The sequence below is a fragment of the Coregonus clupeaformis genome, unplaced genomic scaffold, assembly GCF_020615455.1.
Source record: "Coregonus clupeaformis isolate EN_2021a unplaced genomic scaffold, ASM2061545v1 scaf1099, whole genome shotgun sequence".
NCBI classification, from domain to species: Eukaryota; Metazoa; Chordata; class Actinopteri; order Salmoniformes; family Salmonidae; genus Coregonus; species Coregonus clupeaformis.
In genome coordinates this window covers 30001-45000 of record NW_025534553.1, presented here as the reverse complement: position 1 = coordinate 45000, position 15000 = coordinate 30001, and the positions used below count along the sequence as shown (strand labels likewise).

The window sequence follows — 15000 nt, the reverse complement described above, 5'->3', positions numbered from 1 at the left end:
TAATATAACAGTAACACCACAGCTCCATGTATCAGCCTGTATCTATATAGAATGGGTTTCTAATGTCTCTCTGCAGTAGTGACTGTGGTAATATAACAGTAACACCACAGCTCCACGTATCAGCCTGTATCTATATAGAATGGGTTTCTAATGTCTCTCTGCAGTAGTAGTAATATAACAGTAACACCACAGCTCCACGTATCAGCCTGTATCTATATAGAATGGGTTTCTAATGTCTCTCTGCAGTAGTGACTGTGGTAATATAACAGTAACACCACAGCTCCACGTATCAGCCTGTATCTATATAGAATGGGTTTCTAATGTCTCTCTGCAGTAGTGACTGTGGTAATATAACAGTAACACCACAGCTCCACGTATCAGCCTGTATCTATATAGAATGGGTTTCTAATGTCTCTCTGCAGTAGTGACTGTGGTAATATAACAGTAACACCACAGCTCCATGTATCAGCCTGTATCTATATAGAATGGGTTTCTAATGTCTCTCTGCAGTAGTGACTGTGGTAATATAACAGTAACACCACAGCTCCACGTATCAGCCTGTATCTATATAGAATGGGTTTCTAATGTCTCTCTGCAGTAGTGACTGTGGTAATATAACAGTAACACCACAGCTCCATGTATCAGCCTGTATCTATATAGAATGGGTTTCTAATGTCTCTCTGCAGTAGTGACTGTGGTAATATAACAGTAACACCACAGCTCCACGTATCAGCCTGTATCTATATAGAATGGGTTTCTAATGTCTCTCTGCAGTAGTGACTGTGGTAATATAACAGTAACACCACAGCTCCACGTATCAGCCTGTATCTATATAGAATGGGTTTCTAATGTCTCTCTGCAGTAGTGACTGTGGTAATATAACAGTAACACCACAGCTCCACGTATCAGCCTGTATCTATATAGAATGGGTTTCTAATGTCTCTCTGCAGTAGTGACTGTGGTAATATAACAGTAACACCACAGCTCCATGTATCAGCCTGTATCTATATAGAATGGGTTTCTAATGTCTCTCTGCAGTAGTGACTGTGGTAATATAACAGTAACACCACAGCTCCATGTATCAGCCTGTATCTATATAGAATGGGTTTCTAATAGCTCTCTGCAGTAGTGACTGTGGTAATATAACAGTAACACCACAGCTCCACGTATCAGCCTGTATCTATATAGAATGGGTTTCTAATGTCTCTCTGCAGTAGTGACTGTGGTAATATAACAGTAACACCACAGCTCCATGTATCAGCCTGTATCTATATAGAATGGGTTTCTAATGTCTCTCTGCAGTAGTGACTGTGGTAATATAACAGTAACACCACAGCTCCATGTATCAGCCTGTATCTATATAGAATGGGTTTCTAATGTCTCTCTGCAGTAGTGACTGTGGTAATATAACAGTAACACCACAGCTCCACGTATCAGCCTGTATCTATATAGAATGGGTTTCTAATGTCTCTCTGCAGTAGTGACTGTGGTAATATAACAGTAACACCACAGCTCCATGTATCAGCCTGTATCTATATAGAATGGGTTTCTAATGTCTCTCTGCAGTAGTGACTGTGGTAATATAACAGTAACACCACAGCTCCATGTATCAGCCTGTATCTATATAGAATGGGTTTCTAATGTCTCTCTGCAGTAGTGACTGTGGTAATATAACAGTAACACCACAGCTCCATGTATCAGCCTGTATCTATATAGAATGGGTTTCTAATGTCTCTCTGCAGTAGTGACTGTGGTAATATAACAGTAACACCACAGCTCCATGTATCAGCCTGTATCTATATAGAATGGGTTTCTAATGTCTCTCTGCAGTAGTGACTGTGGTAATATAACAGTAACACCACAGCTCCATGTATCAGCCTGTATCTATATAGAATGGGTTTCTAATGTCTCTCTGCAGTAGTGGTAATATAACAGTAACACCACAGCTCCACGTATCAGCCTGTATCTATATAGAATGGGTTTCTAATGTCTCTCTGCAGTAGTGACTGTGGTAATATAACAGTAACACCACAGCTCCATGTATCAGCCTGTATCTATATAGAATGGGTTTCTAATGTCTCTCTGCAGTAGTGACTGTGGTAATATAACAGTAACACCACAGCTCCATGTATCAGCCTGTATCTATATAGAATGGGTTTCTAATGTCTCTCTGCAGTAGTGACTGTGGTAATATAACAGTAACACCACAGCTCCATGTATCAGCCTGTATCTATATAGAATGGGTTTCTAATGTCTCTCTGCAGTAGTGACTGTGCTAATATAACAGTAACACCACAGCTCCATGTATCAGCCTGTATCTATATAGAATGGGTTTCTAATGTCTCTCTGCAGTAGTGACTGTGGTAATATAACAGTAACACCACAGCTCCATGTATCAGCCTGTATCTATATAGAATGGGTTTCTAATGTCTCTCTGCAGTAGTGACTGTGGTAATATAACAGTAACACCACAGCTCCATGTATCAGCCTGTATCTATATAGAATGGGTTTCTAATGTCTCTCTGCAGTAGTGACTGTGGTAATATAACAGTAACACCACAGCTCCACGTATCAGCCTGTATCTATATAGAATGGGTTTCTAATGTCTCTCTGCAGTAGTGACTGTGGTAATATAACAGTAACACCACAGCTCCACGTATCAGCCTGTATCGAGGACTGTGGGACCTATGGAGAGTGTCGACTGCTGAGGTCATACAGCTATCTCTACGCTGCCTGTGTCTGCAAAGCTGGTAGGTCACACAACACACAGACACATTCCTCATATATGTGTGTATATATAATGTGTATGTATATATATATATACACTCAGTTGGCCAGTTTATTAGGCACACCCATATAGTACCGGGTCGGACCCCCCTTTGCCTCCAGAACAGCCAGAATTCTTCGGGCCATGAAAATGTTGCTCAATTGGTGTCAAGGGACCTAACGTGTTCCAGGAAACCATTCCCCACACCATTACACCACTTTCACCAGCCTGTCAAGGGACCTAACGTGTTCCAGGAAAACATTCCCCACACCATTACACCACTTTCACCAGCCTGTCCATGGACTCATGCTGTTTACGGCAAATCCTGACTCTGCCATCAGCGTGACGTAACAGGAACCGGGATTTGTCAGACCAGGCGGTGTTTTTCCACTCCTCAGTTTTCCAGTGTTGGTGATTTAATAATAATAATAATAATAATAATAATAATATGCTGCTTACACCATCAGACCAGGCGGTGTTTTTCCACTCCTCAGTTGTCCAGTGTTGGTGATTTAATAATAATAATAATATGCTGCTTACACCATCAGACCAGGCGGTGTTTTTCCACTCCTCAGTTGTCCAGTGTTGGTGATTTAATAATAATTATAATAATAATAATAATAATATGCTGCTTATACCATCAGACCAGGCGGTGTTTTTCCACTCCTCAGTTGTCCAGTGTTGGTGATTTAATAATAATAATAATAATAATAATATGCTGCTTACACCATCAGACCAGGCGGTGTTTTTCCACTCCTCAGTTGTCCAGTGTTGGTGATTTAATAATAATAATAATAATAATAATATGCTGCTTATACCATCAGACCAGGCAGTGTTTTTCCACTCCTCAGTTGTCCAGTGTTGGTGATTTAATAATAATAATAATAATAATAATATGCTGCTTATACCATCAGACCAGGCGGTGTTTTTCCACTCCTCAGTTGTCCAGTGTTGGTGATTTAATAATAATAATAATAATATGCTGCTTACACCATCAGACCAGGCGGTGTTTTTCCACTCCTCAGTTGTCCAGTGTTGGTGATTTAATAATAATAATAATAATAATATGCTGCTTATACCATCAGACCAGGCGGTGTTTTTCCACTCCTCAGTTGTCCAGTGTTGGTGATTTAATAATAATAATAATAATATGCTGCTTACACCATCAGACCAGGCGGTGTTTTTCCACTCCGCAGTTGTCCAGTGTTGGTGATTTAATAATAATAATAATAATAATAATGCTGCTTATACCATCAGACCAGGCGGTGTTTTTCCACTCCTCAGTTGTCCAGTGTTGGTGATTTAATAATAATAATAATAATATGCTGCTTACACCATCAGACCAGGCAGTGTTTTTCCACTCCTCAGTTGTCTAGTGTTGGTGATTTAATAATAATAATAATAATATGCTGCTTACACCATCAGATCAGGCGGTGTTTTTCCACTCCTCAGTTGTCCAGTGTTGGTGATTTAATAATAATAATAATAATAATAATATGCTGCTTACACCATCAGACCAGGCGGTGTTTTTCCACTCCTCAGTTGTCCAGTGTTGGTGATTTAATAATAATAATAATAATAATAATAATAATAATAATATGCTGCTTACACCATCAGACCAGGCGGTGTTTTTCCACTCCTCAGTTGTCCAGTGTTGGTGATTTAATAATAATAATAATAATAATATGCTGCTTACACCATCAGACCAGGCGGTGTTTTTCCACTCCTCAGTTGTCCAGTGTTGGTGATTTAATAATAATAATAATAATAATAATGCTGCTTACACCATCAGACCAGGCGGTGTTTTTCCACTCCTCAGTTGTCCAGTGTTGGTGATTTAATAATAATATGCTGCCTACACCATCAGACCAGGCAGTGTTTTTCCACTCCTCAGTTGTCCAGTGTTGGTAATTTAATAATAATAATAATAATAATATGCTGCTTATACCATCAGACCAGGCGGTGTTTTTCCACTCCTCAGTTGTCCAGTGTTGGTGATTTAATAATAATAATAATAATAATATGCTGCTTACACCATCAGACCAGGCAGTGTTTTTCCACTCCTCAGTTGTCCAGTGTTGGTGATTTAATAATAATAATATGCTGCTTACACCATCAGATCAGGCGGTGTTTTTCCACTCCTCAGTTGTCCAGTGTTGGTGATTTAATAATAATAATAATAATAATATGCTGCTTACACCATCAGACCAGGCGGTGTTTTTCCACTCCTCAGTTGTCCAGTGTTGGTGATTTAATAATAATAATAATAATAATAATAATATGCTGCTTATACCATCAGACCAGGCGGTGTTTTTCCACTCCTCAGTTGTCCAGTGTTGGTGATTTAATAATAATAATAATAATATGCTGCTTACACCATCAGACCAGGCAGTGTTTTTCCACTCCTCAGTTGTCCAGTGTTGGTGATTTAATAATAATAATAATAATAATATGCTGCTTACACCATCAGATCAGGCGGTGTTTTTCCACTCCTCAGTTGTCCAGTGTTGGTGATTTAATAATAATAATAATAATAATAATATGCTGCTTACACCATCAGACCAGGCGGTGTTTTTCCACTCCTCAGTTGTCCAGTGTTGGTGATTTAATAATAATAATAATAATAATAATATGCTGCTTACACCATCAGACCAGGCAGTGTTTTTCCACTCCTCAGTTGTCCAGTGTTGGTGATATTATAATAATAATAATAATAATAATAATAATAATAATAATAATAATAATATGCTGCTTACACCATCAGACCAGGCGGTGTTTTTCCACTCCTCAGTTGTCCAGTGTTGGTGATTTAATAATAATAATAATAATAATATGCTGCTTACACCATCAGACCAGGCGGTGTTTTTCCACTCCTCAGTTGTCCAGTGTTGGTGATTTAATAATAATAATAATAATAATAATATGCTGCTTACACCATCAGACCAGGCGGTGTTTTTCCACTCCTCAGTTGTCCAGTGTTGGTGATTTAATAATAATATGCTGCCTACACCATCAGACCAGGCAGTGTTTTTCCACTCCTCAGTTGTCCAGTGTTGGTAATTTAATAATAATAATAATAATAATATGCTGCTTATACCATCAGACCAGGCGGTGTTTTTCCACTCCTCAGTTGTCCAGTGTTGGTGATTTAAAATAATAATAATAATAATATGCTGCTTACACCATCAGACCAGGCAGTGTTTTTCCACTCCTCAGTTGTCCAGTGTTGGTGATTTAATAATAATAATAATAATAATAATAATATGCTGCTTACACCATCAGATCAGGCGGTGTTTTTCCACTCCTCAGTTGTCCAGTGTTGGTGATTTAATAATAATAATAATAATAATATGCTGCTTACACCATCAGACCAGGCGGTGTTTTTCCACTCCTCAGTTGTCCAGTGTTGGTGATTTAATAATAATAATAATAATAATAATATGCTGCTTACACCATCAGATCAGGCGGTGTTTTTCCACTCCTCAGTTGTCCAGTGTTGGTGATTTAATAATAATAATAATAATAATATGCTGCTTATACCATCAGACCAGGCAGTGTTTTTCCACTCCTCAGTTGTCCAGTGTTGGTGATTTAATAATAATAATAATAATATGCTGCTTACACCATCAGATCAGGCGGTGTTTTTCCACTCCTCAGTTGTCCAGTGTTGGTGATTTAATAATAATAATAATAATAATATGCTGCTTACACCATCAGACCAGGCGGTGTTTTTCCACTCCTCAGTTGTCCAGTGTTGGTGATTATCCCACTGGAGCTGCTGCTTGTTGTTTTTAGCTGATAGGAGTGGAACCCAGTGTGGTCGTCTGCTGCAATAGCCCATCGGTGACAAGGATCAACGAGTTGTGTGTTCTGAGATGCCGTTCTGCACACCACTGTTGTACTGCGCCGTTATTGGTCTGTTTGTGGCCCGCCTGTTAGATGCATTCTCCTTTGACCTCTCATCAACCAGCTGTTTTCTCCCAGAGGACGGCGGCTGACTGGATGGTTTTGTTTGTTGCACCATTCTCAGTAAACCCTAGACACTGTCGTGGTGAAAAGCCCAGGAGGACGGCTGTTTCGGAGATACTTTAACCGGCGCTCCTGGCACCGACTATCATAACACACTCTGTAAGAGTGATCCATTTTAATGAATGGGGTGGTGTACCTAATAAACTGGCCTCTGAGTGTATGTATATATATATACACACACACTATAGTATATGTATATTTACACACTATAGTATATGTATATTTACACACTATAGTATATGTGTGTATGTGTATATATATATTGTGTATGTATGTATGCATACACACACTATAGTATACAGTGGGGAAAAAAGTATTTAGTCAGCCACCAATTGGATTTAATTTGACCTTTCACAAGTATGAAAGAATGTCAGCCACCTATTGTGCAAGTTCTCCCACTTAAAAAGATGAGAGAGGCCTGTAATTTTCATCATAGGTACACGTCAACTATGACAGACAAAATGAGAAAAAAAATTCCAGAAAATCACATTTTTAATGAATTTATTTGCAAATTATGGTGGAAAATAAGTATTTGGTCAATAACAAAAGTTTCTCAATACTTTGTTATATACCCTTTGTTGGCAATGACACAGGTCAAACGTTTTCTGTAAGTCTTCACAAGGTTTTCACACACTGTTGCTGGTATTTTGGCCCATTCCTCCATGCAGATCTCCTCTAGAGCAGTGATGTTTTGGGGCTGTCGCTGGGCAACACAGACTTTCAACTCCCTCCAAAGATTTTCTATGGGGTTGAGATCTGGAGACTGGCTAGGCCACTCCAGGACCTTGAAATGCTTCTTACGAAGCCACTCCTTCGTTGGCCGGGCGGTGTGTTTGGGATCATTGTCATGCTGAAAGACCCAGCCACGTTTCATCTTCAATGCCCTTGCTGATGGAAGGAGGTTTTCACTCAAAATCTTACGATACATGGCCCCATTCATTCTTTCCTTTACACGGATCAGTCGTCCTGGTCCCTTTGCAGAAAAACAGCCCCAAAGCATGATGTTTCCACCCCCATGCTTCACAGTAGGTATGGTGTTCTTTGGATGCAACTCAGCATTCTTTGTCCTCCAAACACGACGAGTTAAGTTTTTACCAAAAAGTTCTATTTTGGTTTCATCTGACCATATGACATTCTCCCAATCCTCTTCTGGATCATCCAAATGCACTCTAGCAAACTTCAGACGGGCCTGGACATGTACTGGCTTAAGCAGGGGGACACGTCTGGCACTGCAGGATTTGAGTCCCTGGCGGCGTAGTGTGTTACTGATGGTAGGCTTTGTTACTTTGGTCCCAGCTCTCTGCAGGTCATTCACTAGGTCCCACCGTGTGGTTCTGGGATTTTTGCTCACCGTTCTTGTGATCATTTTGACCCCACGGGGTGAGATCTTGCGTGGAGCCCCAGATCGATGGAGATTATCAGTGGTCTTGTATGTCTTCCATTTCCTAATAATTGCTCCCACAGTTGATTTCTTCAAACCAAGCTGCTTACCTATTGCAGATTCAGTCTTCCCAGCCTGGTGCAGGTCTACAATTTTGTTTCTGGTGTCCTTTGACAGCTCTTTGGTCTTGGCCATAGTGGAGTTTGGAGTGTGACTGTTTGAGGTTGTGGACAGGTGTCTTTTATACTGATAACAAGTTCAAACAGGTGCCATTAATACAGGTAACGAGTGGAGGACAGAGGAGCCTCTTAAAGAAGTAGTTACAGGTCCGTGAGAGCCAGAAATCTTGCTTGTTTGTAGGTGACCAAATACTTATTTTCCACCATAATTTGCAAATAAATTCATTAAAAATCCTACAAAAAAAATCTCATTTTGTCTGTCATAGTTGACGTGTACCTATGATGAAAATTACAGGCCTCTCTCATCTTCTTAAGTGGGAGAACTTGCACAATTGGTGGCTGACTAAATACTTTTTTCCCCCCACTGTATGTCAGTTAGGATCACCCTCATCATCATCATCATCATCATCATCATCATATACACACTATAGTACATGTATATACACACTGTAGTACATGTATATACACACTGTAGTACATGTATATACACACTATAGTATATGTATATACACACTATAGTACATGTATATACACACTGTAGTATATGTATATACACACTATAGTATATGTATATACACACTATAGTACATGTATATACACACTGTAGTACATGTATATACACACTATAGTACATGTATATACACACTGTAGTACATGTATATACACACTGTAGTACATGTATATACACACTATAGTACATGTATATACACACTATAGTATATGTATATACACACTATAGTATATGTATATACACACTATAGTACATGTATATACACACTATAGTACATGTATATACACACTATAGTACATGTATATACACACTGTAGTACATGTATATACACACTGTAGTACATGTATATACACACTATAGTATATGTATATACACACTATAGTATATGTATATACACACTATAGTACATGTATATACACACTATAGTACATGTATATACACACTATAGTACATGTATATACACACTATAGTACATGTATATACACACTATAGTACATGTATATACACACTGTAGTACATGTATATACACACTGTAGTACATGTATATACACACTGTAGTACATGTATATACACACTATAGTACATGTAGTGTTTGTGTGCAGGTTGGAGTGGGTGGGGCTGTACTGATGACATCACAGCCCAGTCGTACGGTCGTCAGCTGACAGCAGTTCTACTGCTCACGCTCAGTAACCTCCTCTTCATCCCCCCCATCATCATCGCTGTCCGACGCTGTTACATCACTGAGGCCTCAGTCTACCTCTTCACCATGTTCTTCTCTACTGTGAGTTATAGACGCACACACTGGATACACACACTGGATACACACACTAACACACACTAACACACACACACACTAACACACACACACTGGATACACACACTAACACACACACACTGTATACACACACTAACACACACACACTGGATACACACACTAACACACACACACTGTATACACACACTAACACACACACACTGTATATACACACTAACACACACACACTGTATATACACACTAACACACACACACTAACACACACACACTAACACACACACACACTGTATACACACACTAACACATACACACACTGTATACACACACTAACACACACACACACTGTATACACACTAACACACTGTATACACACACTAACACACACACACTGTATACACACACACACACACACTGTATACACACACTAACACATACACACACTGTATACACACACTAACACATACACACACTGTATACACACACTAACACACACACACTGTATACACACACTAACACATACACACACTGTATATACACACTAACACACACACACACTGTATACACACACTAACACATACACACACTGTATACACACACTAACACATACACACACTGTATACACACACTAACACACACACACTGTATACACACACTAACACACACACACTGTATACACACTAACCCCAACCTATTGTCCTTCTATTCTCCTCTTTTATATTGTCTTTATGCTCTCCCTCTCTCTCTCTCTCTCTCTCTCTCTCTCTCTCTCTCTCTCCCTCTCTCTCTCCCTCTCTCTCTCTCTCTCTCTCTCTCTCTCTCCCTCTCTCTCTCTCTCTCTCTCTCTCTCTCTCTCTCTCTCCCTCTCTCTCCCTCTCTCTCTCTCCCTCTCTCCCTCTCTTTCCCCTCTCTCTCTCCCTCTCTCTACCTCTCTCTCTCTCTTTCCCCTCTCTCAATTCAATTCAATTCAATTCAAGCTGCTTTATTGGCATGAAAAACATTGCGTCAATATTGCCAAAGCAACAATGTATACAATATACATTGTAAAAAAATAAAAAAAATAATAATAATAATAATAAAAATGGTAGTAAATAATAATAAATAAATAACAACAATAAAATGGTAACAGTCAATAGTATAAATATAATAAATATACAAATCTAAATATGGAAAATGAAACTATAACTAACTTATAACTAAATAACAATATTAAGTACGTTACTATTTACTATGCAGATGTTATTATTCAGTGTCCCTCAGGCTATGGCAGGCAAATACATATTTGGCTGCAAGAGGAGCCATAGCTCCTTCGCCCATGAGTATTTTTAGTTTTTCCTCTGGATTTAATAAGTTAAAATTTGGAACAAATCTAGTCATTTCTGTGAATAATGAATGTCTTTGTGAGGAATATTTATCACAGTAAAGGAGAAAGTGCATCTCTGTTTCTACCTCCCCTGTCGTGCAGTGACCACATATACGCTCCTCTTTGGGTAGCCATGTCTTTTTATGTCTGCCGGTTTCTATTGCCAATTGGTGGTCACTCAGCCTGTACTTGGTAAGGATCTGTCTCTGCTTCGTATCTCTGACAGAGTAGAGATAATCAGCCAATTCATATTCTCTGTTTAGGGTCAGATAGCAATTTAGTCGGCTTTGGGATTTTGTTTTGTTTTTCCAATGTTGTAAATATGAGTCCTTTGATTGGTTCATGATTTTGTTCATTAGAATTATTTCTTTTGAAGCAGTGCTGGTGTCAGCTTGGTTGGTTAGGTCCAACACCAGCTGACTGAGAGGGCTCGTTTCTGGGCTCAGCTCTTGGGTTTGAAGTGCTTTAAATTGCAGACTTGAATTTGGACTTGAATTTAGATGTAGCCAAAATTTTAATGATCTTTTCTGTATTTTTATTACTACTGGAAAGCGGCCCAATTCTGCCCTACATGCATTAGTTGGTGTATTTCTCTGGACTTTAAGAATATTCCGACAGAATTCTGCATGTAGGGCTTCAATTGGATGTTTGTCCCATATTTTAAAGTCCAGTTTATTGAGTGGCCCCCAAACCTCACTTCCGTAAAGAGCTATTGGTAGGATTACACTGTCAAATATTTTGGTCCAAATTCTAATTGGGATATTGATTTTGAATAATTTCATTTTTATTGCATACAATGCTCTGCGGGCTTTTTCTTTGAGTGCATTCACTGCCATATTAAAGTTTCCCGATGCAGATATGGTCAGACCAAGGTATGTGTAATTTTTAGTGTGTTCAATTATGGTGTTGTTCAGGGTGAATTTATATTTGTGTTTCTGACATCTGTTTTTTTTTTTGGAAAATCATGATTTTAGTTTTTTTGAAATTTACTGCCAGGGCCCAATTATTGCAATATTGCTCTAGAATGTTAAGGTTCTGTTGAAGACCTTCTTTGGTTGGTGATAGAAGTACCAAGTCATCAGCATATAGCAGGTATTTTACCTCTGTGTCAAATAGTGTAAGTCCTGGGGCTGGAGAATGGTCTAACATGTCTGCTAACTCATTGATATAAATGTTGAAAAGATTTGGACTCAAACTGCAGCCTTGTCTCACACCTCGACGTTGTGAAAAGAATTCTGTTCTTTGGTTTTTGATTTTTATTGCACACTTGTTTTCTGTGTACATACATTTTATTAAGTCATACACCTTACCACCAAGCCCACTTTGGAGAATTTTGTAGAATAGCCCTTCATGCCAAATAGAATCAAATGCTTTTTTAAAGTCAATAAAGCAAGCAAATATTTTGCCCTCTTTTTTTTTGGTGTACGTGTTTATTAATTAGTGTATGTAAGGTGTATATATGGTCAGTAGTGCGATGGTTAGGGAGAAAGCCAATTTGACATTTACTTATTACATTTTTCTCTTGAAGAAAGGTTTGAATTCTTGAATTCAAAATGCTACAGAAAACCTTTCCCAAGTTGCTGTTTACGCAAATTCCCCTGTAATTATTGGGGTCTGATTTGTCTCCACTTTTGTGGATAGGGGAGATGAGCCCCTGGTTCCAGACATCAGGGAAGCAGCCAGAAGATAAAACTATGTTGAACAACTTAAGCACAGCATTTTGCAACTCAGGTGTGCTGTTTTTCAGCATTTCATTTCTGATGTTATCTAGACCACAAGCCTTCTTTGATTTTATAGATTTTAGCTTTTCATTTAGTTCTTGTTGGGTTATTGGGTAATCTAATGGATTTTGGTTGTTTTTAATGACCGATTCAAGGATGTTCAATTTTTCTTGAATTTCTAATTGGTTCTGTTGTAATTCTTTTTGTGGGATGTTTTTGTATAGATTATCAAAATAAGTTTTCCAAATTCCTTCATCTTGTATGGCTAATTCTTGTGGCTTTGTCATGCTTAAATTGTTCCACATGTCCCAGAACTGATTTTGGTCAATTGCACTTTCAATTTCATCAAGTGTCTTGTTTGTATAATTCAATTTCTTGCGTTTTAGTGTGTTTATACTGTTTCAGAGTTTCAAAGTATTCATAGCGTAGATCTGGGTTGTTTTGCTGCTTATGTTTTTCATTTGAAATTTGTCTTAGGTGTTTTCTAATTGTTTTACATTCGTTATCAAACCATTTTTCAGAAACATTTTGTTTTTTGTTTCTGATGTTGCATTTCTTTGGTTTTCTCAAATTTGCTTTCGATGCTGCTTTTTGGAAAATGTTATTTATGTTTTGAGTAGCCGAATTGACACCTTCTTTATTGTTTTGGTATTGTGAGTAATTGAAAAACTGTATAGAGTTCATCATTTCATTTGAGTTCAATGTTTCAATGAATCTCTCTGCACTGTTTTGAGCCCATCTGTACGATTGGTTCATGTTGTAGAGTTTATTCGGCTGTTTTTTTGAATGAATATTGCCGGTTAATTTCTTCAGAAACACGTTGATCTGACTGTGATCTGTGGTCTGACAGTGAATGCACTAATGGAGGAGGGGTCAATGTCAGTGATGGCATAATCGACTACACTTGTCCCAAGAGCTGAGCAGTAAGTAAACTGACCTAAAGAGTCCCCTCTGATTCTACCATTAAGCATGTACAGGCCTAAGGCTCGACAGAGATGCACTAACTCCTTCCCATTTTTGTTCAGTATTTGGTCAGGACTGTTTCTATTATTTATAATTGGGCTACTGTACAAGGAGGGGTGTCCCAATATGTGGTGGTTACCTCCCGCATCAGTGTAGTCAGGCTCAGAACCTGTTCTCGCATTGAAATCTCCACAAAGAAGCACTTTACCCTCTGCCTGAAATTGAATGATTTCTGTATGGAGATTGTCAAAAAAACTGATCATCATAATATGATGAATCTGAAGGAGGAGCATAAGCTGCACATATGTATACATCATTGTCACAATAGATTGTACCTTTGTTAAGTTTTAACCAAATGTGATTAGTACCTTTTTTCATTTCATTCAGTGCTAAGTCCTGCTTATGCCAAATGATGATTCCACCTGAGTCTCGGCCCCGTTTAACATGTTTATGTTTGATTGATGGTAGTAAACTTTCTCTATAGCCTGAGGGACACTGAGTATCTATGTCTCCACGACACCATGTTTCCAGTAGGATTATGATGTCCTGTCCCTTGATGTTTTTAATCAATTCTGGATTTGTTGTTTTATAACCAAAATGTGAAGAGTACAGGCCCTGGATATTCCAAGAGCTGATAGTTAATGAACTCATTTATAATAAGTGATATTCACTGGTTTGAGTAAAGTACATTGAAAAAATATATATATAATAATAATAGTAATATATATATGTATATATATACATACATACATATATACACATACATACATACATACATACACACATACACATACACATACATACACATATACATACATATATATATATACATATACATACATACATACATACATACATACATACATACATACATACATACATACATACATACATACATACATACATACATACATACATACACATACATACATACATACATACATACATACATACATACATACATACATACATACATATACATACATATATATACACACACACATCATTACACATCACTATTATTATAATACCAGTGCCAATAAAATAAAGGATAGTTGTAAACAAATTAATAAGAATGGCCCAAAAAATAAGTGCAATGCAATCTGCAACCCTGTGTGTGTGTGTGTGTGTGTGTGTGTGTGTGTGTGTGTGTGGGGGTGTGTGTGTGTGTGTCGTGTGGGTGTGTGTGTGTGTGTGTGTGTGTGTGTGTGTGTGTGTGTGTGTGTGTGTGTGTGTGTGTGTGTGTGTGTGTGTGTGTGTGTGTGTGTGTGTGTGTGTGTGTGTGTGTGTGTGTGTGTGTGTGAATTAAAGGGT

General features: G+C 38.2%; 1 protein-coding gene across 1 annotated transcript in view; it reads left to right on the top strand.

Moving 5' to 3' along the window:
* Window positions 1–15000, top strand: part of LOC121560577 (post-GPI attachment to proteins factor 6-like) — a gene marked incomplete at its 3' end in the record, with an annotated part of 43793 nt that overhangs the window by 22386 nt on the left and 6407 nt on the right. Inside the window, exons 8-9 of the mRNA XM_045217533.1 lie at window positions 2617–2750; window positions 9470–9648. Coding sequence (XP_045073468.1) covers window positions 2617–2750; window positions 9470–9648 — 313 coding nt within the window. The remainder of the gene's footprint in view (window positions 1–2616; window positions 2751–9469; window positions 9649–15000) is intronic.